Here is a 27,976-nt window from a genome sequence, read left to right on the forward strand (position 1 = left end):
CCCTCCAGCGCTCTCCTTGTGTACTTTTGTACTGAGGTTAAAAGGTGTAGACCTTTTTCTCTCTGTAAAATTTCCTATTTATAGCTCTCAACTGTTCTGTCCGCTCTGTTCTTAATATTACACAATGGCGGCTCTTTGTTGGTCACTAAGTCATAATGAAGCTTTGTTTACTATGAAATAGAAAGTCTAATTTGTGAGCTGAGTAGCCCTACAACCTAGTTAAAATAAGAAGGGATATTATTAGGATTATTGTTCATGGAATAACTAGATTATTTTATGAAATGTGCTTAATGAAATAGACTCAAGCTCAAAGCATGAACTTCTCTCTCTTTTTTTATTCTTTGCTTTCTTCTATGCCATGCAGTGGTGGATCTGAACCTTCTAAAAGAGGAGGTAAGATTATACAGCTGCACACCTCGTAACTTCTCGGTGTCCATAAGGGAAGAACTAAAGAGAACCGATACCATTTTCTGGCCAGGTTGTCTCCTGGTTAAACGCTGTGGTGGAAACTGTGCCTGTTGCCTCCACAACTGCAACGAATGTCACTGCGTCCCAAGCAAAGTCACTAAAAAATATCACGAGGTAGGTGTGTCATTTTCTTTTCGATTTCCTTTGAGTATTTTGTCTTAGAACCAAGCAGTGAAATTGAAAATTATTCATGTTTGGAAAGGAGATGTGGCGTTCATGGAAAATTTTTAAAAACAGGGTTTTACAAAGAGTTTATGTTTCTATGTTTTAAAATTAGGACCTTTAATTTAAAAACCCAGACATCAAGGATTTAGAAAGCTTATTCTCTGGTAGTAGCACATCATGGGTGGTCAGTGAAGTTTGTACTTCTCATACAAAAAAGAAAAAAAACAAAGTTTTTCCAAAGAAAAAATGTAATTGAAGCTTTTCAACTTTTAAACTTTTCAAAATATGAAGGGAAAATATTTTAAAGTCAATCTTAGAGATAGATCATTGTCTATTTTGAAGAAAGGAGATCTTTGAGATTTATTTTTATATTTGGCCAAAATGGGCACCTCAGTCCCAAAGGAACATGTTCACAGTTATACCAATCTTTGTGTTATTCATGTTGCTACAAATAACTTGTTCAGACTTTTATGAATGTATTTACTCCTTTGCCTATTTTTTCTCTGGAGTTAGGAAAATAAAGTTGAAATGGTAGTTATTATTACTTTAGAGTGTTGGGAACTTGCATATCCAAAATTTTCTTTAGTGCTGGAATATCCTCAATTCTATCCCACCTTCTCCAGCAGTACTGTATAACATACATAGAAAAAGTCAGGTTTTGATGAGTCAACGTTAATTTCTACAAAATATTCACATTGTGACAAGTTAAAATCTGCCCTCTGACTTTATTTTAATATGACTTCACTTCATTATTTTGACTTTCTGCTTCGGAAAAGGTACCTACTTAGAAAAACATCAGCAAAATACTCTCTGTTGAGTAATCTGAACATGTAGAGTTTCATAAACTGCACTGCGGGTGACATGGTCTTCCTGCCCTTCACCAATATTATGTTGGTAGCCTGGCAAGAAAAGGAAGAAAAGCACATCATTCTAGAAGACAAGGGACTCTGTGTCCATTCAAGCTCTGCCATTGACTGTCATCTGCCTACACTACCTCTGTAACAAACATGAAATATCATGATCTTTCAGGTTTTTATTCCATGACACTTACTGGATGGCAATCTTTTATCAGGTAACACCCCAAACTGTCATACAGTGATTAAAAATAGAACGATTTGCCGTCATTACTCATGTTCTACTTTTGATTTGCATACCACTTTCTTGTAAAGATCCTGTGCTGGGAAAGGAGTTGCCATTCTAGAGTCAAGAAGTAGATGGTCAGGGACTGAGGGTGTAGTTTAGCAGTAGAACACTTGCTTGGCATATGCAAAGCCCTGGGTTCAATCCCTAGCACCAAACATACAAACACAAAGCAGATGTTTATGGGCACAGAGGCTCCTGGGGCTCCAGACAGGTAGGATGTGCCTACAGTCCAGCCTTATGCCACTCCATGAACTGGAAATCTAGTCAAGAAAAGAAAAAAATTAATATTATAGTTCTTAATAGCATTCAAACTAAAATGCCTCAGAGGCTGGGCAGATGTTAGAGTTGCCTGGCATAAGATAAAAGGATGTGATAAGAATATGTATTAAACTGGAAGGATCTTTTCCCACCTAAAGTCACTCAATTTTGAAGTTGCCGAAATGGATACTTAATAAACAAGTGTATTTGGGGACCTAATTTAGCCAACCAGTCTTGCATTTATAACCACTATTTTAAGAACTCTAAAAATCCACACTTGACTTAAACAATTTCTTAAAACAAGTCTATGGGGTGCTGAATCTCATTCTGTGGTTTGCTAAAGCAGTCCCCTAGGTCAAGCATGCTCCCGCCATCCTATAGCTATCCATTTATTTTACAAATAACATTAATGTTATTATCCAGAAAGTTGCCACAGAGTTTGTAATATCTGTTTTCAAGTCTCAGAAAATGAAGACATTGCTGTTTGGGGCAAGGCTATGGGCAGTGCTTGAGGACCAAGCGGTGTTCTTCCAGAATGCCATCAATCCACGTTTCCTGGTCTTCATTGGGTTGATTATAGATACACACCTATACACACGTGCAACTATAAACATTTTTCTCATTATATTATAATTACATGAAGCACCCATTAGTTTTGCACAAACATCTCTAATGATTAAGTATGAAGAAATAATATAAAAATTTCTTACTTGATGTTTATCACAAATATTTCTAATAAAAATAATTTCTCACAAATATCTCTAATAACAATAATATTTTTGTCCATTTACCCTCTGGAGAAAGGACTATTTGTTTAACATGAATCAGAATTTCTGAGGCCTTTGTTTTTCTCATTCCCATATTCTTGAGATCACTTCTGATCTAGCACTACTATTAATTAAATGCATTTTTAAAACAATTTAAAATTGTTCAAAGTTATTAGATAATTGAATGTTATGGCCCTGGACATGGAGACTTAATTCATTTAAAGACAAGTCTACCTTCAGCTTTATTTATTCTTATTCTTATTTATGCACCAGAAATTAAACGAAAGTGCGCTTATCCACTGAGCCACATCTCCAGCCCTTTTAATCTTTTTCTTGAGACAGGGTGTCCGTAAGTTACTTAGGGCATTACTAAGTTGCTGAATCTGTTTTTGAACCTGAGATCCTTCTGCCTCAGTCTCTCAAGCTGCTGGGATTTTGGTCTTGCACCACTATACCCACCCAACCTTTAATATTTTTAATGATGTTGCCAATTGGGTTTATGATTATTCTACTTCGTGGAAAAATGAAAAAGCAAAGACAGGTTACAGGTTCTATTTGTCCTTTCCTGCATCTATTTATATTATAACAGCTTCTGCAAATATTAGGGTTGAATCATAGTCATTGTATTACTACAGATAAAAACAACTATTCCTTGTGGTTTCCTATAGCATTTGGCTGGGTTTTTGTTCAACCACTGTACCAAAAATAAATTCAGATAATTAAAGGAATCATACAGTATGTTATAATGTTACTGTGTTGCTGATAGCATAATAGTATTAATGATAATGTTCTTAGTACGATTCTTACCTCTTCTCTATCAATCATTGGATCTCTACATTATAATACATTTCACCAAGGAAATATATTTCTTAATAATTTCTCTGTCTCTCCAGTAGGAATTTTCAGAAAAGCGAGTTAGGAACTTTCTATGTGTATGAACTTACATGTCACATCTTCCTTGAAACACTTTTAAGAGTCCTGCCCATCCTAGCAGCACCAATTAGTTCATCCTTAGAGCATGCATGGGACTTCAAAGATATCTCTATTAGAGAACTATTACTGTTTTAAAATCATTGTTTATTTTTCTTTGTTTCTACCAAATTGAGGGCTAAGAGAAACAAAGATCATGTTACAGTACAGTGCTTGCAAGTACTAACTCCCACAACAGACATCCCATATTTGAAGCTAACATTTGTTCGCTGTGTCCCTTTGAGCCAGTAACTCAATCCCTCATGCCTCAGTTTCCTGATTGGTAAAATGATTTTCCAACCCTCGTAACTCATGTTGAGAATTCTGTGAATAGATTTTTACAGAATACTTAGAACAAGATTTGATGCATTTTACACCTTTCATACATATTAGCTTTTTTTTCATTCTTTTTTATTTTTCCCCTTTCTTCAATTACAGTAAATGATGAATAAAAATCTAATAAATTCAGAGGGAGGAAAGGTATTCTTCGCCCCCCCCAAAAAAAAATTTACAAAACACTCTGACAATAGTAACATATTTGTTCCTTTTTCTCTATTCTTATTGTGTTTGTATCTTCTTATGTTTAATTTCTTTTTTATGTAACCTACAGGAGTCTTGGTTTTCTAACCTTAGATCTGTCTGTATTAGGAAAAGTTTACTGTCCTGTGACCTTATTCTAGTACTGAATCCTGCTTCATCATCGATGCTCTGGTTTGCAGAGTGATCATTCCATCTTGTCTGACTGTACTTAGTACCCAGTCCTTGGTGGTTCTTTCTGTATCTGATCTGTTTTCTTCCATAGTCTCTGGTTTGAGACATAACCCTGATATTTTTTTTTTCATGGACTGGTAGTTTTAGTGTTCACTTCTTCCTCAATTCTTCCTTCTGTCTTTTCTTTACCTTTGGTGCTAGGGATTGGGCCCAGGGCCTTACACATGCTAGGCAAGCGCTTTATCGCTGAGCTCCATGCCTAGCCTTCCCTCATAGTTCCTTGAGATAGACTTCTGACATTTCCCTACCCCCATACTTCTGGTGTCATAATCCACATCCTGAAGATGAAATTTTCCTCTTTCGTATTAGGTGGCACCTGCTGATCATTCTCCAAGTCTATTTCTTGCTTCCAAAATCCAAATTTTCAAAAAGAACTGAAAAGGAAAACACTAAGCAGATTAGAATATCTTATCCAAACTACTAGAACATTTTGAGTTTTATCTACTATATGTGAATTTCCACAAGCATCATCAGACAAAGCTGGGAGGAGGAGCTTTTATTTAGCATAGTTGGTGGGAGAGTGGAAGCAGAATGCATCTGGCTGGGCATTGGCATGGTAGATGGCCTCCCTAATTTTACCCTTTGTACCATATTTTTTTCTTTTCTGAAGTGAGAAATGCAGACAAGTAGACTTAGAAGATGAACATAATGGCTTTGCTGATACTGCGATTTATCTTACCCACCCAATCTCAATCCAGAAACCATTTGTAGCAAGAGTATGATAAGGACTGGCAGGGGTGCCTTAAGTTCAGATTTGATGTCACCCCAGCTTATTCAAACAACAAGTCAGTACTGATATAAAATAACACCCAAGTAGATTAAGTTTCATGCTGAATAAATATAGTCTTCACAATTTTTGTTCTGGAATTGTGAAATGTCACAGATGAGAAAACCTACTTTAAAAGTTTACAGTTTCTGATGCTGTAAAACTATCTGAATATAAGACTTATGACAAGACTTTGAAGTTTATCTCTCTAGGAAGAAAGTTTCAAAATAAATAGTGTGTATGAATGGTAATATTATGAACTTTTATAAAATAAGTATCTATCATTCTTACTTTAGTAATTCATATTTGGTCTAGGTTCAGATAACTACTATGTCACTTAGTCTGTCTCTCTGTTCACTCATGTGTAAAATAAGGATAATAACTGTAAATTACTTCATAGAATTCTTGTGAGTTAAAGTATGTAAAAACATCATTGTGCCTGGCACCCAGCAAGTATTCAAAAAATGTTAGCTAATTAACCTTCGATAGAGCCACATACTTGAATGAGGTATGCATTCTGTAGTTTTCTTTCTTGAGTCTTCAAATTGAACAGTCATAAGACTTGACTTGTGCTTTTGTAGATTAATGAAAATTTACAGGAATGATAGCTTTTCAAAGTTGCTTTATGAAGTCATCTGTGTCATACCCAGAAGGAGAAAGCTAGACAATTTAACATTATTATGCACATTGGTCTTTTTCAAAACCCAAATAAACATAATTTCTGAAACTTTGTCATTTCTATTATAAGAAATATATTAGAATTGAGTAGGTAGCTGCTATCCAATACGTTAGATAATCTTTAATAGAATACACTTCTAGAACCCTTCGTCACAGTATTAAAAGGAAATATGTTTATTTAGGGTGCATATTCTGCTATATTTCTTACTAAAAAGCTCAACAAGCCAAACTGCAAATAGCTTCATTGAATAGAGGCGTTATTGTTGTTATTGCCAAACCTCCTTAGCACTGTACAGTAGAATCCAGCTGCAGAAAGTTAGCTGTGACTGGAGCTGATGTCTATGAAGTACATCTAATCCGTCTCATCAAGTTTATAGAGGACTTGAAGTGTAGCCAAGAAAATTAATGAGTGGCATAATTGAGCAAACTCAGCTGTGGAGTAATAATGTTTCCTTCCACAGTATTCCTGTACTTGAGTGTACTGCTTCAAGTATAAATATTTATTAAATGTGTGAATAAATGAATGAGAAGAAGAAAGTAACAAACAGAGAAACAAGATGTGCATTAGCGGTTGCAAAATACTTGAGGTGAAATTCTGTCTGGTTACATAAGAAAAATAATGAGCAGACAGAGTCTTTCAATTTAAGAACTCTTCTTTATTCTAAGGCAGTACACTTCCCAAATTGTTGGCATTGAAGTGTCCTTTTATGAAATGATAGTTTATAATACTTTTTTATGGAGAAATGTTTACATAACACTTTCAAGAGGCAATGTGAAAATAAGTCTTGTTGAGCTCTGAGATTGTTTTTGAAAATTCCTTTTTATGCAAGGAATCAAATGTTATAGTCATGCATTGATTTTAAAGGTGGCTTACATTCTTCCCTTTCAGGTCCTTCAATTGAGACCAAAGATTGGTGTCAGGGGATTGCATAAATCACTCACTGACGTGGCCCTGGAGCATCACGAGGAGTGTGACTGTGTGTGCAGAGGGAACACAGGAGGATAACTACATCACCACCAGCTGCCCTTTCACAGAGCTGTCAGGTGCAGCCCGCGGCTGATTCTGTTAGAGAACTAATGCATTACCTGCATCCATAATCCCAGTTGTTTGCTTCAAGGATCTTACATCTGCAGGATTTACAGTGGGTTCTAAAGAGGAGACACCAAATGGAATTATGAGTTGTGCAACAGCGCTTTTGAGAGGAGCCCAAAGGACAGGAGAAAAGGTCTTCAATCATGGGGAAAAAAATTAAATGTTGCAGATCGCTAGCTAGTTACCACGTTCTTTTTCCACTTGCTGCAGTCTGTATTCCCTATGTCATGATATGGCTTAGGTTAATGTCAGGACAAGAAAGAACTGCAAGTGAGCACCTGATTCTGTTGCTCTGCTTAACTCTAAAGCTCCATGTTCTGGGCCCAATATCACAGAAAATCTGGAATGTTTTCCCCTTATACTTGCATATATAAACCAGAACATTTCATGTTCTATAAACTTGGGTTTTAAAGAGGAACTATGTTGCTATGAATTAAACTGGTGTCATGCTGATAGGAAAGACTGGATTTTCCATGTTTCTTATTAAAATCTCTGCCATTTAGAAGAAGAGAACTACATTCATGGTTTGAAAGAGGCAAACCTGAACAGAAGAGTGGCCTTATCTTCACTTTAAGTTGGTTTATTTGTTTTATTGTGTACATTTTTATATTCTCTTTTTTGACATTATAACTGTTGCCTTTTCTAATCTTGTTAAATATATCTATTTTTACCAAAGGTATTTAATATTCTTTTTTTATGACAACCTAGATCAACTATTTTTAGCTTGGTAAATTTTTTCTAAACAGAATTGTTATAGCCAGAGGAATAAGGATGATATAAAATATTGTTGCTCTGACAAAAAAAAAAATACATGTATTTCCTTCTTGAATGGTGCTAGAGCTTAGATTGATCTGCATTTAAAAAGACAGAAGTATGAAACCAATAGGATTGGGAAGTCACAATGACATTTTGGAAATAAATTACCATATCTTCCATCCTGTTTATTAGATATGCAAATAAAAAAATAACATATGAAAAGTAGACATTCAGCTCCAGTTCTTACTAATTTAACCTGTTTGGGGGAAAATACAGAAGAACAGAAAGCACCTTGATAAAAGAGACTGACAGCTTCTTGATAAAGTGGGCTGTGGAGTAGGAACACATCCTATTTATTGTGATGCTATGGTTTCAATACCTTTAAACTCTGTTCCATATGCTTGTATAAATACATGGATATTTTTATGTACAGAAGTATATCCTTAACCAATTCACTTATTGTACCCTTTTGCAATTGAAAAGAAAATCAGTAAAACACTCTGCTTGTAAAATGCTTAATATTATGCCTAGGTTATGTGGTGACTATTTGAATTAAAAATGTATTGATTCATCAAATAAAAGAATGTGGCTATTTTGGGGTGAAACCCAGTGTGCATGTGTGTGTGTGAAAGTTTTATCTCTTGGACTCTGAGACAATGAAACTGATAAAAGTTTTATGTTACTATGATTTTTGTTATGCAAAAATATATGCCAGTTTCAAAGAAAGGTTATAAAAGGACCATTTTTGCTGAGGCTCCCACCTGACACTTCTTTCTAGTGCCTTTGAACAGTGCTTTTCTTTTCTTCACAAGTTAATAATAATGTCTGGTAAATTAAATTGAACCTGACATTAAAGTTATATGTGGTTTTAGAAATACTTAGTGATAGGTTATATGATAATATGCGGTGGGGAAAAAGGCCCATAAATCTCTGCTCCTGTCTTCATTTTCAATAGCAGTTACTAAATCAGGTGAGAAGAAGTTAATTTGGTATATGGATTAAAATATTTTACATAGCACACTTCAAGATGTAGTTCCTCAATTCCAGACGTAGATTCATCTCAAGGACTAGCATTTTTAGCACCCATCCTCACCTTAGTGATCAGACCCATGCTGTCTACAGACTGCTCTTCTAGAAAGTACCCTTTTTACGAATCTTGACATCATGCAGACCTAGCCTGCCTTCTACCACATGACATACAAACATAAACAAAGGAAGCACATGTGCTCTGTCTTGTTTCCTTAGCCTTTTCATACTTTTGTCCCAGCCACATAGAGGCCACTGTGCTTCACTATTTATAATTCACTAGCTTAGTAAAGACTATGAAGTCTTACGGTAATTAATGTATTTAGCTGTGTTTATTCCATCATTTTAAACCATTGAATGGATATCTTATTTCCTTTGTACTTTTTAATATTTATTTATTTTATTGTAAAATGTTAATAGTCAAAAGAAATTACCCTGTAAAGGTGACAATTCCACATGCTGTTTTCAGTCAGTGAGCTGGCCAAGTGTGAGGACTAACTGCTTTATGACCAATTTATTCACCGTTCTTCTTGTGTATTTTATTAATATAAAAATAATGCATTAATAGAATATGTGGCTCACTTTCTCAGAAGTCCAGGAACTATTGACTGTTTGGACCCTCTTTTGCCTATGATATCTGTGGTTTGTCCTTTCACTAAGGTCTGAACCAGTTCTGCATAGCAATTTTTATTAAAAACAAAGAGGAAGGCCTAGTTACCATAGGACAGGTGTTTCTATCTACATTTTTCATTTCTACCTCTTCTTTCTACCTTTCATCTCTCATCTAGTAATCTTTACATGCACTTTGAAATCCTAATAAAAATCAGCACTGAGTTCATTTTGTCCTGAGTGCATCACTGTCTCCAAATGTGTTGACTTAAACTTGTGATTTAGTTTAAGGAAAGGCAGAAAATAAATGTTTTACATTTCATGTAATATCCTTATCTCCAAAAGAATAATGTAATATCCTATCTCTTCTGTAATTTAGTGTACTTAAATGTGTATTGTAGATGCACTAAAAACATAAATATCATTCTTTAGATTTTTTTCTTTTTTTTTTAAGAGAGTGAGAGAAGGAGGGAGAGAGAGAGAGAGAGAGAAGTTTTAAGATTTATTTTTTAGTTATTGGCGGACACAACATCTTTGTTTGTATGTGGTGCTGAGGATCGAACCTGGGCCGCACGCATGCCAGGCGAGCACGCTACCGCTTATGCCACATCCCCAGCCCCCATTCTTTAGATTCTTAAGGAACAGGAAAACTGAAAATTTAGTAGGTATCTTAGTTCAGCTGCTAGAACAAAGTGTCACAGACTGTATGACTTCTAAGCAGATTTATTTCTCACTGTACTGGAGGCTGGAAGTTTGAGATCAGAGTGCCAGCATGATCCAGTTTGGGTGGTAGCCATCTTCCTGGCTTGTAGACTGCCATCTGTTATGCCCTCAAGTGGTGAAAAGGAAGGTGAGAGAGCTATTTGGGGACCCTTTCAAAGGGGCTCAATCCTATTGATGGCAGTTTCCACTCTTGCAGCCTAATTATCTCCCAAATTCTTCAGCTCCTCAAACTCATTTTGGGAGTTAGGATTTTTGACAATGACATTTAGGGAAACACAAACATTTAACTCATTGTAACAGGTTAATTCCTTCACATCCTCTCTTCCCTTCATGCTCCCATGTGATCATTGAGTCTCATGGACTTACCTTTTCTGTCTGTCTCATATTTGTGTCTACCTCCACACTTCAGTAGCTGCTGGTCTAATTGAGTCCCTCATCACATCTTACCCTCTTTGTGCTGCAACAGCTCCTGTTTTTCCATCTTGCTGCCCCGGATCTGTCTCTTCTCTGATCTACCCTCCACACCAATAACAGAAGGGTCCTTCAAGCAAATTTGATTATGTAACATGGTGGAAATTTTACAGTGTAACGCCACAAGATTAAACTTTAATCTTTGTAAGGCACACAAAATCCTCCTTAATCTCATTGTTTACCACTTTCTGCTCATTTTGCACCATCAATCCTAACACAGCTCTAGTGAATGTTTGTGGTTTCCTGAATGCCCTCATAGTCCTTCACATTTTCTGTGCAAACATGTGCTGCACTTTCTTTTGAGCACTCTTCCCATGCTGACCTATCTCAGTAACTTCCTGTCAATGCCAGTTCAATGACAGTCTCCAGGAAAGTTGCTCCTCCTTCCTTCCATGCTCCTAGGAATTTTTCCATTATAAATATTGTCATATTGTATTCTAATTAAATACCCTCATTCTGATTTCTCATTGGACTCCTATTCTAATGGACTCTTAGCAATAATTGTCTCACTCTTCTTTCCCCAATGCCTAATTAGAGATTGAATCAGATTGGAAGTCAGTAACAATTTGCATCAATAAATAAGGGAAGAAAACATACAAATGAATAAATGATTTTTTTAAAGACAGCACTGATTATGATATTGAAAACTCCAGAGTTCCTAAGTGTATCTGAACTTCATTCCGCATGGCTACTTTTTAGTTCAATGTACTGAACTACTTTTAAGTAGACTGGTGTACTAGTTCTTTTGGGCACCTGTCACAGTGACTAGAACATGTAGACAAAAATGTCTATTCCTTAAGATGTAACAGGATAGATTATTTTTCTCTTTAACAATGTTTTGTGACTATATGCTTGACTTTTCAGTTATTAATTTTCCTACCAACCCTAGCTCAGATATAATTTCTTTTAAATTTGATATTTACGAATTCATCTTTTACTCATATTTTAGATACACTATGATTATTTTTTTCAGTAGGCACAATAATGTTCAAAATGTGAACACATAAATATAACAGTGATTGATGATACAAAATCTCCTTGTAAACCTTTTTTGACTCAGTTCCCATCATCAACCTTGAAATGCAAAGTTGGAGTGAATACTCATCGTTTATGGAAAATATCTATATCCCCCTCCATGTCCATGCTAGCATTTCCTGTGTTCCCATTTTGTAACATTGCTCCTGCACTTACCTATCTCAATAACTTCCGCTCTAGTCTGCTGAAAAGTTAACACTGCCTCAGAAAGCATTTGTACACCCACCTCTACCAGATCCAATCTCTTTTGTAACAGACAAGTCATTTTTTTGACTTATCCTGGGAAAAATCTTTACAAAATTTAAAGAAGAGATGTGTAATTTTTATAGGCAGTATATATTTAAAGATGGATAATCTTATTAGTGTTAAAGTTATACATGCAAGTCCAGCTCGCTCTTTTACAGAAATTGACAAGCTGTTCTTAATATTCATACAGAAATGCGAGAAAGTCAAGTAACCAAGAAATCTGAAAAAGCAATACAAGGGTAAAGAACTCAAATTCACAATTTTAGAACTTACTGCAAAGCCACAGAAATAAGATTAACAGATATACAAATCCATGGCATAGATTTGAGAACCCAGAAATAAACCCTTACATTTGTAGTCAATTGATTTTTTGACAAGACAGTTCAATGGTGAAAGAATCGACTATTAGCACATGGTAGCAGGGCAACTGGCCATCCACATGAAAAAAAATGAATGTGAATTCTTTCCTTACGCTATATGCAAAAATTAATTCCAAATTAATCAAAGACCTAAATGTTAGAGATAAGTTATGAAACCTTTAGAAGTGCATATAAATTTTTGTGACCTAGAATTGGCTCTCAGATGTGATATCAAAAGCACAAGAGATGAAAGAAAAAAAAAGTGATAAATAGGGAATCTTGAAAATTAAAAATCTTGTCTGATTCGAAGGTTCACCCTGTAGCAAAATGAAAGATGAACCATAAAATTAGAGGAATATTAGCGAATTATATATCAGAGTAAGGTCTTATATCAGAATATATAAAAATTATAATCCAATAATAAAAAGATAATTAAATTGAAAATGAGCAAAGTGCTTTTCTCACACAGACAAAAATATACAGATGGCTTAGAAGCACACAAAATGTTAGTATCATTAGTCATGAGGGAAATGCAAATGGAAATTTACCATTTTACACCACAGAAATAACTAGATTTAAAATTAAAGAACTATAATTTAAAGATAATAATAAATATTATGAGGATGTGCAGAGAGTGGAACTCTATTGTAAAATATTGTGACCACGTTGGAAAGAAGTTATGAAGTTCTTCAAAATGTTAAACATGGAATTAAATATGACTAAACAATTCCACTCATAGTTAAAAGCCTAAGATAACTGAAAATCTGGCACAAAAATGTCAATGTTCATAACATTTTTCAGAATAACCCAACATTGGAAACTACCCAAATGTCCATCAACTGATAAATAAATAAGCAGAATGTGGCACATTCATGCAATGGAATAATATTCATCCATAGAAAAAAATTGGAGCACTGATACATACTACTGCATGACTGAACCCTGGAAACATGCCAAGTAGAAGAAGCCATGCACATTTATATGTTCAGGACAAACAAATCAATCAACACAGAAAATAGATTAATGCTTTCAGAGGCTGGGGGAAGGGAATAAATAAGGAGTACTGTTAAAGATTTCAGGTTTTTCTTTTTTGAAATGTTGGAAATATTCTGAAATTGGATAGTGGTGATAGTTTCAAAACTGAATATACTAAAAACCACTGAGTTATATACTCCTCGAAAAGGGTGATATTTTTAGCATGTGGATTATATCTCAATAAACTTGTTCTTAAAAAATAGCTGAGGGCAGTGGCACACACCTATAATCCCAGTGGCTTGGGAGGCTGTGGCAGGAGGATTGCAAGTTCAAAGACAGCCTCAGGAATTTAACAAAGCTATTAGCAATGTTGTGAGATCCTGTCTCAAAATAATAAATACAAAGGGCTGGGGATATGGCTAAGTGGTTAAGTGCCCCTGGGTTAAATCCCCAGTATGGAAAGAGAGAGAAAGAAAGAAGTACATGTAATTCAGTACTCTAAATATACCTCCCTCAAAGCAAGAAATGAAATTCAAAAATCATCTACAGCTTTGTCATTCTATCATTTATTATCAGCTCTCTATACACATAGATATGTATATTTTTAAAAAATGAATGATATGGTAGAATTGCTGGTCTCAGTTCTGCCCCTTGTAGTAGTACTCTGCTACATCTTTACCATGGTCTAATGGTGAATGGAGTATATTTTCCCTCTTCCTGAATTTGGTCTTTATTTCAATTTTGCCTGGCTTTAACCATATGGATAAAAGTGCCTGTTATGTGTACAAAGCCTTCAGATGTGCTTCTTTTGGATTTATTCTTTTTGACTCTTGCCATCTTCATAAGAACATACTTCCAAATGTTTGCCAGTGCTAGAAGATATCTGATGCAGATTTGAATCCAGTCCATGCCATGGAGTCAAGTCCAGCCAAATCCAGGCAACCCACACATGCTTGTATGATAAAGTAATGCTGCTTGCTAGAAACCAACAAAACATTAAGAGTACTTGTTACGTTATATGACAATGGTTGACCAATAGATATTTCATTTAAAATGAGGCCATGCCATGCATGCTAGCTTTTTTTGTGTGTGAAACTATTATATACATATTTTCACTTGAAAGCTAGGGAAAAGCAATTAAAATGGAACAAGGAAAAAAAACACATATTTTGGAAAATTTCTCATCAACACAAGATATAACTTTAAAAATAACCCCAGTAAAGTGGTGGGGAAAAATGTTATCGAAAACACTGAATCAGGAAATTATTTGCTTAAGCACTTGACTTTTGTGTCAGTCAGTGTCTGTTTCTTCTCTAGGAAAGAAGAGGAAATACAATCTCTTTCTACCTAACCCATCTTTTCAACTACTGTCCTTACTTTGGATAGTGATGATGTTTATTTTATAATTTAATAAATATCTAATAACAATTAACATTTAATGAAATAAAACAGTAAATGAAATAAAACAGTAAAAACAGCTCATAAATGTTTGATTTAAAATATTTCTCATTTGTGTTTTAATAAATAGTTTTGTAATGTGAAACACTCTGGGAAATTTTCTTCTATTCTTTATTTTTCTTTCCAAACTTGATTATTGCCTCTGGGTGTGTCTATCTATACCTCCCCAAATCGTCCATTCTCTTCTTCCTTCCTCTTTAAAAAAAATAAATAAAACAAAATATTTGCATAATTCCTGTGTCTTTAACTTTTGTTCTGATCATTTGCATATTACATAGTTTACCTCCAAACTACTATTTGCTCAGATGTAGGAAGAGTGAATTCTTGATTCCACTTTTACTTTTCCAAAACCTCTTTGCCAAACTGAGTTATAGTTTAAGGATTAGATATAGTCTATTTAATTTTATTTCTTTTGGAGAAAGAAGGTTGAGAGCAAAAGGAGGAATGTGCAGCCTTTGATGAAGGAATTTTGCTCAGCTCTCTCAAAATATTTTTTGCTGGGATTAACTCTGGCAGAGGCATGTATCCATTCCTCATGCAGTGGAAAAAGGGGACAGATAAAATAGGTTTCAGATCTTATTCATAACTCAGTGTGAAGACCTTCAGGCGACACTTTTATCTGAGGGCATCGGTTCCAACTTTTCGATTTCCATGTTTCATCTGAATCTCCCCAGAAACCATTTCACTTTCTACTTACAATACAGAAAAGAAGATAATGCTACTTCTTTGGACTGCTTCTCTCCAAAGTTAGCTGTAGACCTGAAGATGCTCAGAATTTTATTTCAGTACTATGTCTGGAAAGAGATTAGGATGGGAGTTTTCCTAAGCCTCACCACAAGTAACTCTTTCATAACTGAACTATCTATTCTCTGAAGTTTATAGCATGGACTGTGTTTCTGTCTTAGTAGTAGTACATTAACTATTTGTGAGGATTTTATTTCTGCAATTTAGCTCCTTTTTTTCTCTTATTATCCTGATGCTAGAAAATAATATTTTAAATGGTTATTATTCTAATAATATTTTTATTTTTATTTTTTCCACTAGCATAAGCAGTTTCCATTTTGTACTTTTGAACTAAATTGCATGTGATCCTATAAAAGCATATACATCCTATATTTCAGTCTTGTTACTGATTTAATGCTACTTTAACATAGGGAGGGGTTGGAATATTCTACCTATTTATGGGGAACACTGGGATCTCAGTATATTCTCATTTGTGAGATAAGGTCTTCCATAGAACTTGTATAGAAAGTACAATGGTTTCTAAAGCTAAATTTAAAACAAACCTGTGAAAGAGTTTTTCATCTGTTTAGGAAAAAATCAAGTTAATGTAAATTCTGCGATGATCCTAATCTATAAGTAATATTTTAGTAAGAACTCTAAATTTTAATTCTGTTTAAAAAATTAGTATTAATCTGTGACACTTCTGATATGTAATATTCATAACAGCCCTCTATATGCTATTAGAATTCCTATTAATTCCTATTCCAAGAGATCTTTTTTAAAAATCATTTTTTATACCTGTTGAAAGAAGTGTCTTGCTGGACTTACCAAAAAAAAAACAACCAGCTACAATGACAAACCAGATAGAAGTATATAAAATAATTTTTGCACAGAATAATCTAGTTTTTGATATAGCTCAAATATCTATATATTAAAAAATTGTAGGTAACAAAAATTTAGAAAGGTAACCTCTTCAAAATATGTAAAATAAGATATTCCTATTGCCTCTTGTTTAACTTTAGTAAGGAATATAACTAATGTTTCCTAATCCAGAGGCTAACATTTTTAATGATGATGCCAACAGAGGTGATTATTTTTCAAATTTCTCTACTGATAATATTAATTTCATGTGTGTTCACAAATCAACAACTCTGTGTCATATTTATTGGGAAAGACCTCTTATGAAGGAGAATAGAAATTGCATGAATGATTCATTGACTTGAGTTTGATGTCTTTGTTTTCAATCCCAATGCTCTGATCTAAAAATATGATTTTGCCAGCATTTGAAAAGAAGCAGAAGGAGGGGAGCTAAGTGTGCCTCTTCAGTCTAGCTCAGCAACTTCAGATCCTGGGGTCTGAGGACTACTGTCATTCACCACTATGAGAAGAAACTGACCTCAATCGTATATTGAATACTTTGAGAAGTTTTCTGGAAGCCCATAATAATTTGAAGAATAAATTTTGATTCTCATCAAATGTTTTCATAGGTTAATATAAATGTCTTGCTAAATCAAAATCTTACTATATTACATAGCAGTTACTTTTTTGATGAAATGTTTTGTCAGCATGGTAGAATAAAGTTATACAAATTGTTAACAAGACCCGAGTCTTGTTGCAACCTTAACTGGCATGGTAATACATCATAGTGATTTGTTTTTAAGACTGTCTCTTACCCAAAGATACTTAGTAATGATTACTTTTGGGGAAAGTTTTCATCTTAATTTTTGCAGCTGGAGATTGAGTCAGAAAGTGGGAATGTGAGGACTGAGTAATTGCTCAACGTCACACACAGACATGTAAAAGCCTTTGAAGAAAATTATGAGGTTTATATTTGGTTTCTATTCATGGAAGAAGGCAAAATGTTTTGCATGCACATGCATCTGCTTTTAAATTTAGCTACATGATTCCCTGAGCAAACAAAGTCTATGTATTCCTTTCTATAAAGCAAATTTCAATTTTAGTTGTGAACTACATCAAAGATGTTTCTTAGTATCTATTTAGGAAAACCTATACCCTAGATGCCCAGTGAAATCCTGGAATCAAAAGAGTTCATGATACCCTCTATGCTCTATCCACAAACTACTGCTATTTCCATGAGGCATGACAAAGGATAAATCAAATCACTAATGTGCTACCTCATCACCCTACAGTTACAGGCCATCAACTTTTGGTCCAAAGACACTTAAATACTTTGACAAGTGATGGCTTGAACCTTCCAGCACAGCTCCTCTCCTTAAGTTTTATGGGCTGCCCTTGGTCCTACAGTCATCCCAAACAAGTAAATTCATCACACCACTGTCGTAATTCAGCCCAAAGTTTTGCATCTAATAAGTGCTCAATTAATTTTGGATACATAAACATAGAAGTCAATATCCAGTTTACTTTTCTCAGACATCTCAAGCTTTCAACTGAGTGTTGAGACTATTTATAGCTATTTAATCATATATAATCCTGCATAATCTTCTGATTTATTATAGATGCAAATTATTGGTATTTCTCAGAAACCCACACTCCACAAAAATTTCCTCTTTGTTTAAGAAGATGGCCATCATATTTGCCCATAATATCAAGAAATAGACAAATTGCTCCAGTTTATCAAAATAGGAAGTGGGGTTACAAATGGCCTTTGAGGTAATCAAGTCTTCAGTGCAGTAACTACTTTTACAAGATAACTTTAGTGCTAAGTTCTACTTTTACCTGATTTCTCCATCTGTTAGATTAGTGAGTAATTTGAACTAGATAATCTCAGATGTTTCTTACAGCATTTACATTGAACACTTTATTTGAGAATGTAACAGAGAGGGTCAGGATTCTGTTTGACATCTGGAATAACAATTCTGCTCTTTAGAACTTCCATTCATCAGTCCAGGTTCTAACCTTTGTAACATTAGGACTATTTTGAGAAGCACTGATCTAGTAGAGTTATCCATGTGATCATGTACCTTGAACTGGTTGTCAGCTACAACCAGTAGATATTTTGTAAGTCATAAACCTTAAACCCTATGCTAATGCTTCTAATATCTACGAAGTAGCGTGGGATCTTATACTGTACGGCTGTAACCATATGTGATGCTATTCACTAGTCTTTCTTGAAATTCTCTTCTTGCTTCCCAGTACATTCTGATTCTTGGTTCTCTTTAATGATCTTAGCATTGCATTTCAGTGTCCTCTGTAGATTCCTGGCACTCTTATTTCTTTCCTGACTTGAAATACCATCTGCACGTGGTTCATCTCATACTCTTTACATCCAACCCTGTTCTTGCTTCTGAGTTCCATCTCAGTTCCATGAAGCCATCCACCTATATGTGCCACTTAAACAGAATTTATTCTTACCCTTTCCCTTTTGTTACCCCTGCTCTTCTCTGTTGCTTTTCATTGAATTAATGGTATTGATTTCAAATACTAGTTATTAACTTTGGGAAGCATCCTAAATGCCTCCCTCTCCATCCCCATAGTACATTCTGTCAACCCCCCTGTTGGATTAGCCTTTTCTGTAGCCATATCTTCTACTTCATCTTAGCTACCACTGTCTTTCAAGCTTCATTATGTTTCTTAGTTGATCTTTCTTCTTGCCCATGATTACTGTCTCTGCCCCTTCTCTGTCCTCCTCTTCCACCAATCCTATGAATACTACCTATTGCTGTAAAGATGCATTTCAAACAGAAATCTCTCCTTTCTCAAAAATATCCTGTCATTTTGTGCAATGAAGCTCACACTTTACTAAATATACTCTTTCCTTGTTTTGTTCTACCATGTGTTGTCTCAGTTAGCGTCTTCATAGGTGAGATTTATCCTGCCTCAAATGACTCCCCTTTTCTTTCTTTCTCTTTCTTTCTTTCTTTCTTTCTCTTTCTTTCTCTTCCTTTCTCTCTTTCTTTCTTTCTTTTTTTTTTTTTTGCAAAAACCTATTGAGTTTTCAGATCTAGCTCAAAAGTTACTTCCTGTGCAATTCCTTCAATTTGTTTGTTTTTAAATGTGTGCTACATGTATGCTTCATCAATTGTCCCTACAATAGTTAGGTTGGATTGTTTTGCAGGGACTTTGGAAATGACTCAGTTCTGGCATTAACCAGATACTAACAAATGGCGCTAAGTGTCTATTTATTAATCTCTTGATTTCTTACATTGCTCTTGTGTAAAGCAAATATCAGAGGACCTCTCCTGAGATTTACATTATCTAAGTAAAGTATTAAGAAAAGTAATTGATACTCAGTAGATATTAGCAACCATATGCTTTACCTGTGACCATTATAACTGACATCTCCACTCAGCAGAAAATGAATGAATACCCCAAGGATGCATGGGTCTCTCTCAACATATAACATCTCCAGCTTACGAAATAAACATTGAGTAAATGTTTGTTAAATCCAGATTCTTCTCAAATATGATGCTCTGTCTTAGTGTTTGTTTATTGATCTCTATGAAAACAACATTCCTCTGCCCTTTAGATGGCATAGTTACATATAGCATAGTTGTATAATATGCACCTTTTGACTATCTTTACCCAAATTCACTCCTATTTTGCTTCTTCTTCTTTTTTCCCCTTTGCTTTCTTTCTTTCCTTTATTTATTTATTCATTCATTCAGATAGGGTCTTCCTTTGTTGCTTGGGCTGGCCTTAAACTCCTGGGCTGACGTGATGCACCTGCCTCAGCGTCCTGAGTAGTTGAGACTACAAATGCATGAATCAAGTTTCTTTCATTTCTTTTAATAGAGGAGTTACTTATATTTTCTGTATTTCTATGCCTCTCTCATCAATTCCATTGTACTCACCTTCTTCTATCTCTCCCTCCCTCCCTTTATCTATCTATCTATCTCTCTCTCTCTCTCTCTCTCTCTCTCTCTCTCTCTCTCAATTATTTTTGGGAATTTAGTCCCAGGCCCTTGAATTTGCTGGGCAAGCCCTCTACCATTAAGCCATAACCCTCTCCCCTCTTTGTACTTATTTGTGTTAGAGTCATAACAAAGTGTTTTTATTCCTTTCCTATTTCGATTTATATTATATTTATTGGACATATTCTGTATATTAGTGTACAGGTATTTTAGTAAAAAAGATTCTCTTACCTATGTTTCCTAGTTGCTGCAATGTTTTGCCCAGGACATTTATACTTCTTTCTTGAGGTATACTACTTAATCTACAGCTGTCTTGAATTGCAAACTAATTCAACCATGTCACCAGCTCACCTCCTGGAGATGTATTTTGAGACACATTTCCAAAGAACTATAATGGGGATGAACAAATTCAATTTTTGTTTGAAAAATTCCACAGAGAATTTCTCCTTTAAGATAAGTTCATTCCATAGTTTACTTAGTATTTTCTCCAGATTTCAAAATCTGTGACTTATCGACAAGGTGCTATTGGAAAGTTAGTGTTTTTTTTTTTTTTTTTTTGTTGTTGTTATTTATTTGTTTTAGGAATTCTTGTGTCAAAGTATCATTTTATTACATCTTTCCATAAAAAAAGTGTTATTTAGATGTGACTCTCAAAAATCACAATAGTGGAAAAGCAGGATTCTGTTATAGAATTTTCTCATAAAATCTATATATGTCCATAGAAGAAAGAGTCCCCATCCAAAAAATTTATTACAGGGCCTGAGGGTATATTTTAATAGTTTAGCACCTTCTTAGCATTTGCAAGTTCCTAGGTTCAATCCTGACAAACAAAAAATAAACAAAATTAAGTAAAATGCTACTGCTGATATATATTTATGTATTTTAGTACCTAAAGCAACAGCTCTTAGACTGAGGTCCATAGATGAACTTGAAATTATAGTATCTGTCAACTTTATGATGTTGTAAGGAAACATTTTATAAATACACATATTGATACTTACTAATGCTATCAAAGGTCTTCTTGATCCAAAAAAAAGTTTTATGAATCAGTGATGCAACAAATAATGGATGCTAGAAAATGCTGTGACCATGATTTGTTAAATTCTGGGTTTTAGGTCAGGCATAGTGACACATGCCTGTAATCCTAGCCACTCAGCAGGCCAAGCCAGGAGGATCCCAAATTCAAGGCCAGACTTAGCAATTTAGCAAGACACTCAGCAACTTAGCAAGACTATTTTTTTTTTTTTAAAGTAAACACAAATGCCTGACCATGTGGCTCAATGATAAGGTGCTCCGGGCTTCCAGCCCCAGTTTCCCCCACCCACTGTGCCCACAGCCACCAAAAATTCTGCTTCTGAAGAGTAGTAATAGGAATTATCTTGAATTTGTAATGAAAGTATACAGTAAACCTGATCTGTTGGAAGAGGCCACACAGCAGGAAGGGGTCTGTTTCACTTAGAGAATAACTCTTTCATCAGCACTGCAGTTGTTAACTTGTTTTAGTACCACTGAAAGCAGACCCTTTAAATCAGTGCCCATGGGAATCAGGCTAGAAGCTTAACTACAGTTAAATTTTTCAGTTCAAGGATGCTTCATTGCACCACCCTACAGAAAGGTGAATTTGGCTTCCTTGCAAAACTGCAGGAAGATTCTCATGGATTAAGTTGCCAGATGTGTGTCAGTGATAATTACTAAGAAAGAAAACAGAACCTGCTTGGGTGAAATTATGGGAGAGATGACAGAGAGCACAACAAAAGCTTAAGTACATTAACCTCTAGTCAAATTTGGACTCACCTCCAACATTGTGGCCACCTAATTTTCAAATGTTGAAATTCCAAGACCCTCCTCTCCCCTGTCACCCCATCCCCTAAGAACACAAACCTCACCACATTCTTGGAGAAAAACCATATGGCTCAGGAAACATTGTCCTGATTTAGATAGCAAAACAAATTCTTTTCTGGAATGTGACCCCACTAGGTTTCTAACTTCTAAGATTTCTGATGTGATATTAAAATTTGGATAAAGTATTAAAATTCGTTATCATTTGTTTCACAAAGTACACACATTTCCTTAAAATCACTCAAAAGTGAAAATTTCATGTTCTATTTAATTTTTAACATATGATGCATATGTGAGAACAGAAAGATGAATCTGTCTTGATAGTCTATATGTGAATGCAAATTTCACAAAAATATCTTGATTAGATTTCTGTTGATAAAATATTTCTTAATGTCAACTCTTGGTATTATTTCCCATCACCTTTTATAAACTTAGAATCATACTATTAATACTTCTCTGCTTTTTGCTATTAACATTGTATGATAAATCTTTTCCTCCTGTCATTAAATTTGCATGATTTAATTGAATAGCTTCATAATACTCCAATGTCTGGGTCATTCATTTATATCTTTCTGTTAAAATTTTTATTTATAACTTTTTGTTATTAAATAAATATCTTCAAATCTGCTGGTGAGTTGATTCCCATGATACCTATGATGATGGCTGACTAATACTTAAAATTCATTACAAATAAGTTAGGACAAAATATGTGGGTGCTCTTTGTTGGTAGTAATGATATAAACAGCAAACATTTTGGGAAGGGTAGCCCTTGTTTTACCTGCTATTTCAGTCCAGGCTATTCTTCAAGTTAAAAAGACTTTTTCAACAGCTTGAATTGTGTATGATGTGAGGATTTTACCAAGGAGATGAAAATTATTGTTTTCTCTTTTGGGAAGGTCTCCACTGCACCAGAATTATATGTACATTGAAAGTTAAATGTGAACTAAATTTTTAATCAATTCGTAATCCACACTCTTGCCTTGTATGTTATAATGTTATTCTGAATAAAAGATTTTTTCTTTTTGTCTATCTGAAAGTGCTTTAATTCAAGTGTGGAGTCTGTTAAGTTTAAGGTTTATTTTGTTGTCCTTTAGCTCAATAATTTTCATTATTATTTTTTTTTAAATCAAGTTAAGTGACTTTAGCCTATTTGTAAAGAGTGGTGATATGGGTCACCTTTGTCATGTTGACATTTGCCAATCTTATAGGAGTAAAAATTACCTATATTTGATTGAAGATTTTTTTCTCCTTTTATGTAATTTAAGGGGTTATTTCAGAATGTTTGTAGTTTTTAGAGCAGTGGAGAGACCTAAACCAGCCAGTAATATTAAAAACCCACTACATAAACTTTAAAGTAACTTCATAGTTTAAAAGAGAAGAATGGTAAATCCTCAAAGAGAATGAGAGCAATAATGGTTTAATCCCCAATAAGACAACAAATGCTAGCTATGAATTATTCCCTTCATAAATCTTAGTAATTTTTCCTTCATTCATTGTAATAGTTTTTTTTTTTTTCAGTGTTTTTGAAAAAAACCCATGGCCTCATTCTTAGAAGGCAATTACCCTATCACTGAGCTACCTCCCCAGCCAACACATTATTGTTGTTGTTGTTATTTTGGTACCAGGGATTGAACTCTTAACCTGGAGCCACATCCCCAGCCCTTTTTATTTTTTATTTTGAGACAGGTTCTCACTAATTTGCTTAGGGCCTCACTAAGTTGCGGAGTCTGGCTTTGAACTCATGATCCTCCTGCCTCAGCCTTCCAAGTTGCTGGGGTTACAGAAGTCTACCACCACAACTGGTGTAACACATTTTTTTAATGCTGAAGAGATTTTAGTATATTGCACAAGAAGCAGTGAGAAATAAAACTGTTTTATGACTTTGCACATTTATAATATTTCATTCATAGCAGATGAGCACACAAACACATATGCAAGTGCACATACCCTCTCTCACACACAATATGTATAAACACACATAGGTGTGCACTGTATCAAAATGTAACCCACTGTAAAGAGTTTAGAAAAAAAGAATACTTTATAGAATATTGTTTTCTAAAAGTGCTTAATACATTTTGGAACTGTGCCTGGTACTTGATGGATACCCAATGAATACCTGTTGTGCACTGCTGAATAAATGAGTAAATTTATTAAAATATTAGTAAGCTAAAAATATAAGAGTTTAAAATTTTAAATGAACAAAGTAAACAGATTGAATACTCTGAAACATTCACATTTAGTGTTTCCTTGACAGAACTCTAAAATCTGTGTTTTATCCTTACATAATTCAATTTTTCCTTGAATCAAACACACAGATTAGATCAAGTGTTGAAGATGTGCTTTGCATCCAAGATTTATCTATTTGGTATTCTTCATGGTGTTGTCTCCCACTCAACCACCATTCTTTCCTGTACTATGTTTATATCACAACTTACATCCTGCAGGCACCTCCTAAGACATAAAATCTATTTTTAAAAATTTGGATCCATTTAACTTCTTTTTTACTTCAATGTTACAGGCTGGAAAAGAACACTTTCTAATTGGGAGCAACTAATATTTTTTCCACATGTAACAGTTCATTATTGCACATTACCATAGGGAGCTAAATCACAAATATTATATTTCTAAGAAAATTTCCTTTTCCCCTTTGTACCTAAATGAGAACTGGGATTGCTTTATTTCCCTTGACAAAGTTTGAAAGCCAGAAAGATCCTCTGCTAAATAGTTTCCAACTCTGAAATCTTTCACATTTTAATCTGCCTTTTTACTGTACTTTCATGAATAACTTGAGCTCCCTGTCTTGCTCACCTCTGTTTGATGGCTACTGGTTTCCATAAAACTGGCTTCTACCATATCTATACCACTGACTCATTGTGGAAAGACTGAGAATGATTTCATGTAGTAATTTTGGCACTCCAAGAATTCACCCTTCTGACAAAATTTAGAGGCATCATGAAAGGTAATGTAGCCAATAGTTTATAGTTAGAACTCTAGTGTCACAGAGACTATGATTTAAATCCCTGCTACATCAGTAATCAGCCATGATACCTTGGGAAAGCCCCTGAACTTCGATAAATCTGAGTCCTCAACTAAAAGAGAGAGGAATAAAATAACAATACCTACCTTATCAGATTGTTTAAAGGTTAAACAAGAAGATGGATGAGGAACATTTAGCTCAGTGCCTAGAATAAACAGTCCATGCACTCAATAAACATGAGCTGTTTGCTATTTTGAAAATTAACTGGACTTAAATTTCTACCTGTATCCTGATGCCTAATTTTGTATTTCCTTAGTGCATTATCCTTAAAATTTGGGGTTCTCATGACTGTTTACTTAACTGCCTGCTCTCCAAACTGTTAACTGCAGGTATTCTCATTGAGTACTTGGAACCTGGTGTATAGGATACCAGTGTCTCTTCTCCATGATTCCTTAGATGTGATTTCTTCTGCCCACAAATGGTAAGGTACCAGCACAAGCCAGCTTCCTATACCTAAAGTTTCTGTGGTTGATAAGATGATGTAAATTCACACCTGAGCTTTCATGTCAGAAAATTTTAGAAGCCTTTATCTAATCCTGATTTATAATCAATTATATTTAAGTAGTCCTAAAGCTTATTGGTCACTCTGGAGGAAGACAAGCCACATGGATGACTGGAGGGAGAAATGAGGCTTGACAACCCATAAGGTGTGGACATAAGTATATTTGTTGGTGGAGGAGAAGGTAGAAATAGATGGATACTCAAAAACTAGGGAAATGTTTCAAGACTACTAAATCACAGAGGGTTCTGGGACTGGGATGGGGATTTGTCAGAGCTGCAGGGCACAGGGATCCCTAGTACAACTAGGCATGGCATGGTTAGGTATCCTGAGGATCTTTATATTCTAAGAACTCTTTTGAAAAATCAGTGATCTTAACGTTAGATCTCATTACTTTTCTAGGACTAAACATAGCAAGTTTTTGGATGAGATAATTTTATTAATGTAAAAAAAACATGAAAAAGCCTTATGGATTAAAATTGAAAAAGAGCAGACTACCTGTTTTTAGATGAGACTTACAGGTTTGAATTCATTTGATCTTTCACTTATCTATGATGTGACAGCTCACAGTCTATATAAATCCATGTTCTCCTTTAGCACCTTTTACAGTACTCATCTGTCCTCATGATGGTTTTTCCTACTGGATTAAGAATTTATTGAGGGCTGGGGATGTGGCTCAAGTGGTAGCGTGCTCGCCTGGCATGCATGTGGCCCGGGTTCGATCCTCAGCACCACATATAAACAAAGATGTTGTGTCCGCTGAAAACTAAAAAATAAATATTAAAATTCTCTCTCTCTCTCTCTCTTTAAAAAAAAAAAGAATTTATTGAAAGTAATTACCACATCTTCTTTCAAGGTTCTGCTCCCCAGGGCCTGACAATAACACAAAGTTGGTAAATATTAAGTAAAGCTGAAATTATACTATAAGATTTACTCATTCTTAATATAGTCAACAGTTTACTTAAATCTATTGTTATGTCTTTTGAATAAATTCCATTCCTATAGATTTGTTGAGTAAGTATGTTCAAAATAATAGGAAGCCTAAAATATTCTCCGTCAAAATCATAAAGTTAGGATTAAATTCAGGATCACATCTTCTTAGTAAACCTTCATCAGAAGTCTGGAGCTCTAATAGCAACATCTCAAGATGGTCATTGTGCGGGTCTACAGTCACTTTTCTGAAACATGAAGAGTCCATTAAATTTTGGAATCCTGAATATTTAAAATTTTAGTAAAGCAAAATGGGGGATATACTCTAATTACTGCATTGAATCCCCCATAAGACCTAGGCAGCATTCCAGACTCAAGCACCTTAACTTTCATGTAGCCAAAAGTAAGAATAAGCATATAAGTAAATACATACATACATACTATGAATAACTTCATGTCAATTCAGATAATATATTTGTAAGCTAAGTTTAAGTCGATTTTGTGGCCCAGTTAAAAGCCTTTTTAATTTCAGATTTTTTTAAAAAAGTATTCAGGAATTGTAGATAAAGGACTGTCATGTTGCATACCTCTTCCTTGTTTTCAAATGTCTTTTTTCTGGAATTGATGTTTCTCTGTCACCTCAGGTTCAATATCTTTAAATAGAAATCATTTACGACATTCTCCTTATACTCCTGACATAAAGCTCAGAGATAATGCAACCTACCTTTGTGAATAATATTTCTTAAAAAGCCAATGTGGTGCCCTTTTTATAGAAAGCAGAAATAAAAATGAAGAAATGTAAAATAAATTAATATATGTAAACAATATCTGTATGTTGGGGTTCTATTCCATTGGAAAATATAATGAAGTAGCCCAGTATGTTTTTTACACCTATGATTAGAATCACTGATTAGGCCAACTGTGAATGCCAACTGATAAATGGTGCAGTATAAGCTCTGCCCTTACCTAGAGTGTTGTTCCCGGCATGATTTTCAAGTTACCATGCAACTCTTGGTAAATATTCTTCAAAAAAAGAAAAAAGAAAAAAAAATCACACATACGTATGTCATATACATATAAAATTTCTGTAGTACTCTTTCTAGAAAAAATGGTATTTATTAAATCAATTTAAAAATTACTTCAATTTCTTACATTTATGTTAAAAAAACAATCGCCAATTGTATGTAAAAGTACTTTGATCCAAGACAGTCAGAAGCTGATTTCCCTCCTATGAGATTGGAGAGGTGGGACATTGGGAATCACATAAAACTTGAGGCTACTGTGCACCATGCAGGATTGCTTGGCCCCCACACTGCTGAACATTTCTCATTTTGGGCCCTTTCCACCAAATGTCAGCAGTGCTGGCCTAATCATGTTGAC

At 34.7% G+C, this 27,976-nt stretch overlaps 1 protein-coding gene across 3 annotated transcripts in view; it reads left to right on the top strand.

Annotated features, from left to right (window-relative positions):
- Nucleotides 1-8,439, top strand: part of Pdgfc (platelet derived growth factor C) — a 203,503-nt gene extending 195,064 nt beyond the window's left edge. For all 3 annotated transcript variants that reach the window (XM_076864462.2, XM_076864463.2, XM_076864464.2), the window contains 2 exons: nucleotides 365-582; nucleotides 6,875-8,439. In XM_076864462.2, coding sequence (XP_076720577.1) covers nucleotides 365-582; nucleotides 6,875-6,991 — 335 coding nt within the window. In that variant the 3' untranslated portion in view covers nucleotides 6,992-8,439. The remainder of the gene's footprint in view (nucleotides 1-364; nucleotides 583-6,874) is intronic.
- The last annotated feature ends 19,537 nt before the right edge of the window (nucleotides 8,440-27,976 follow it).

Source organism: Callospermophilus lateralis, chromosome 8 (assembly GCF_048772815.1).
Source record: "Callospermophilus lateralis isolate mCalLat2 chromosome 8, mCalLat2.hap1, whole genome shotgun sequence".
Lineage (NCBI taxonomy): Eukaryota > Metazoa > Chordata > Mammalia > Rodentia > Sciuridae > Callospermophilus > Callospermophilus lateralis.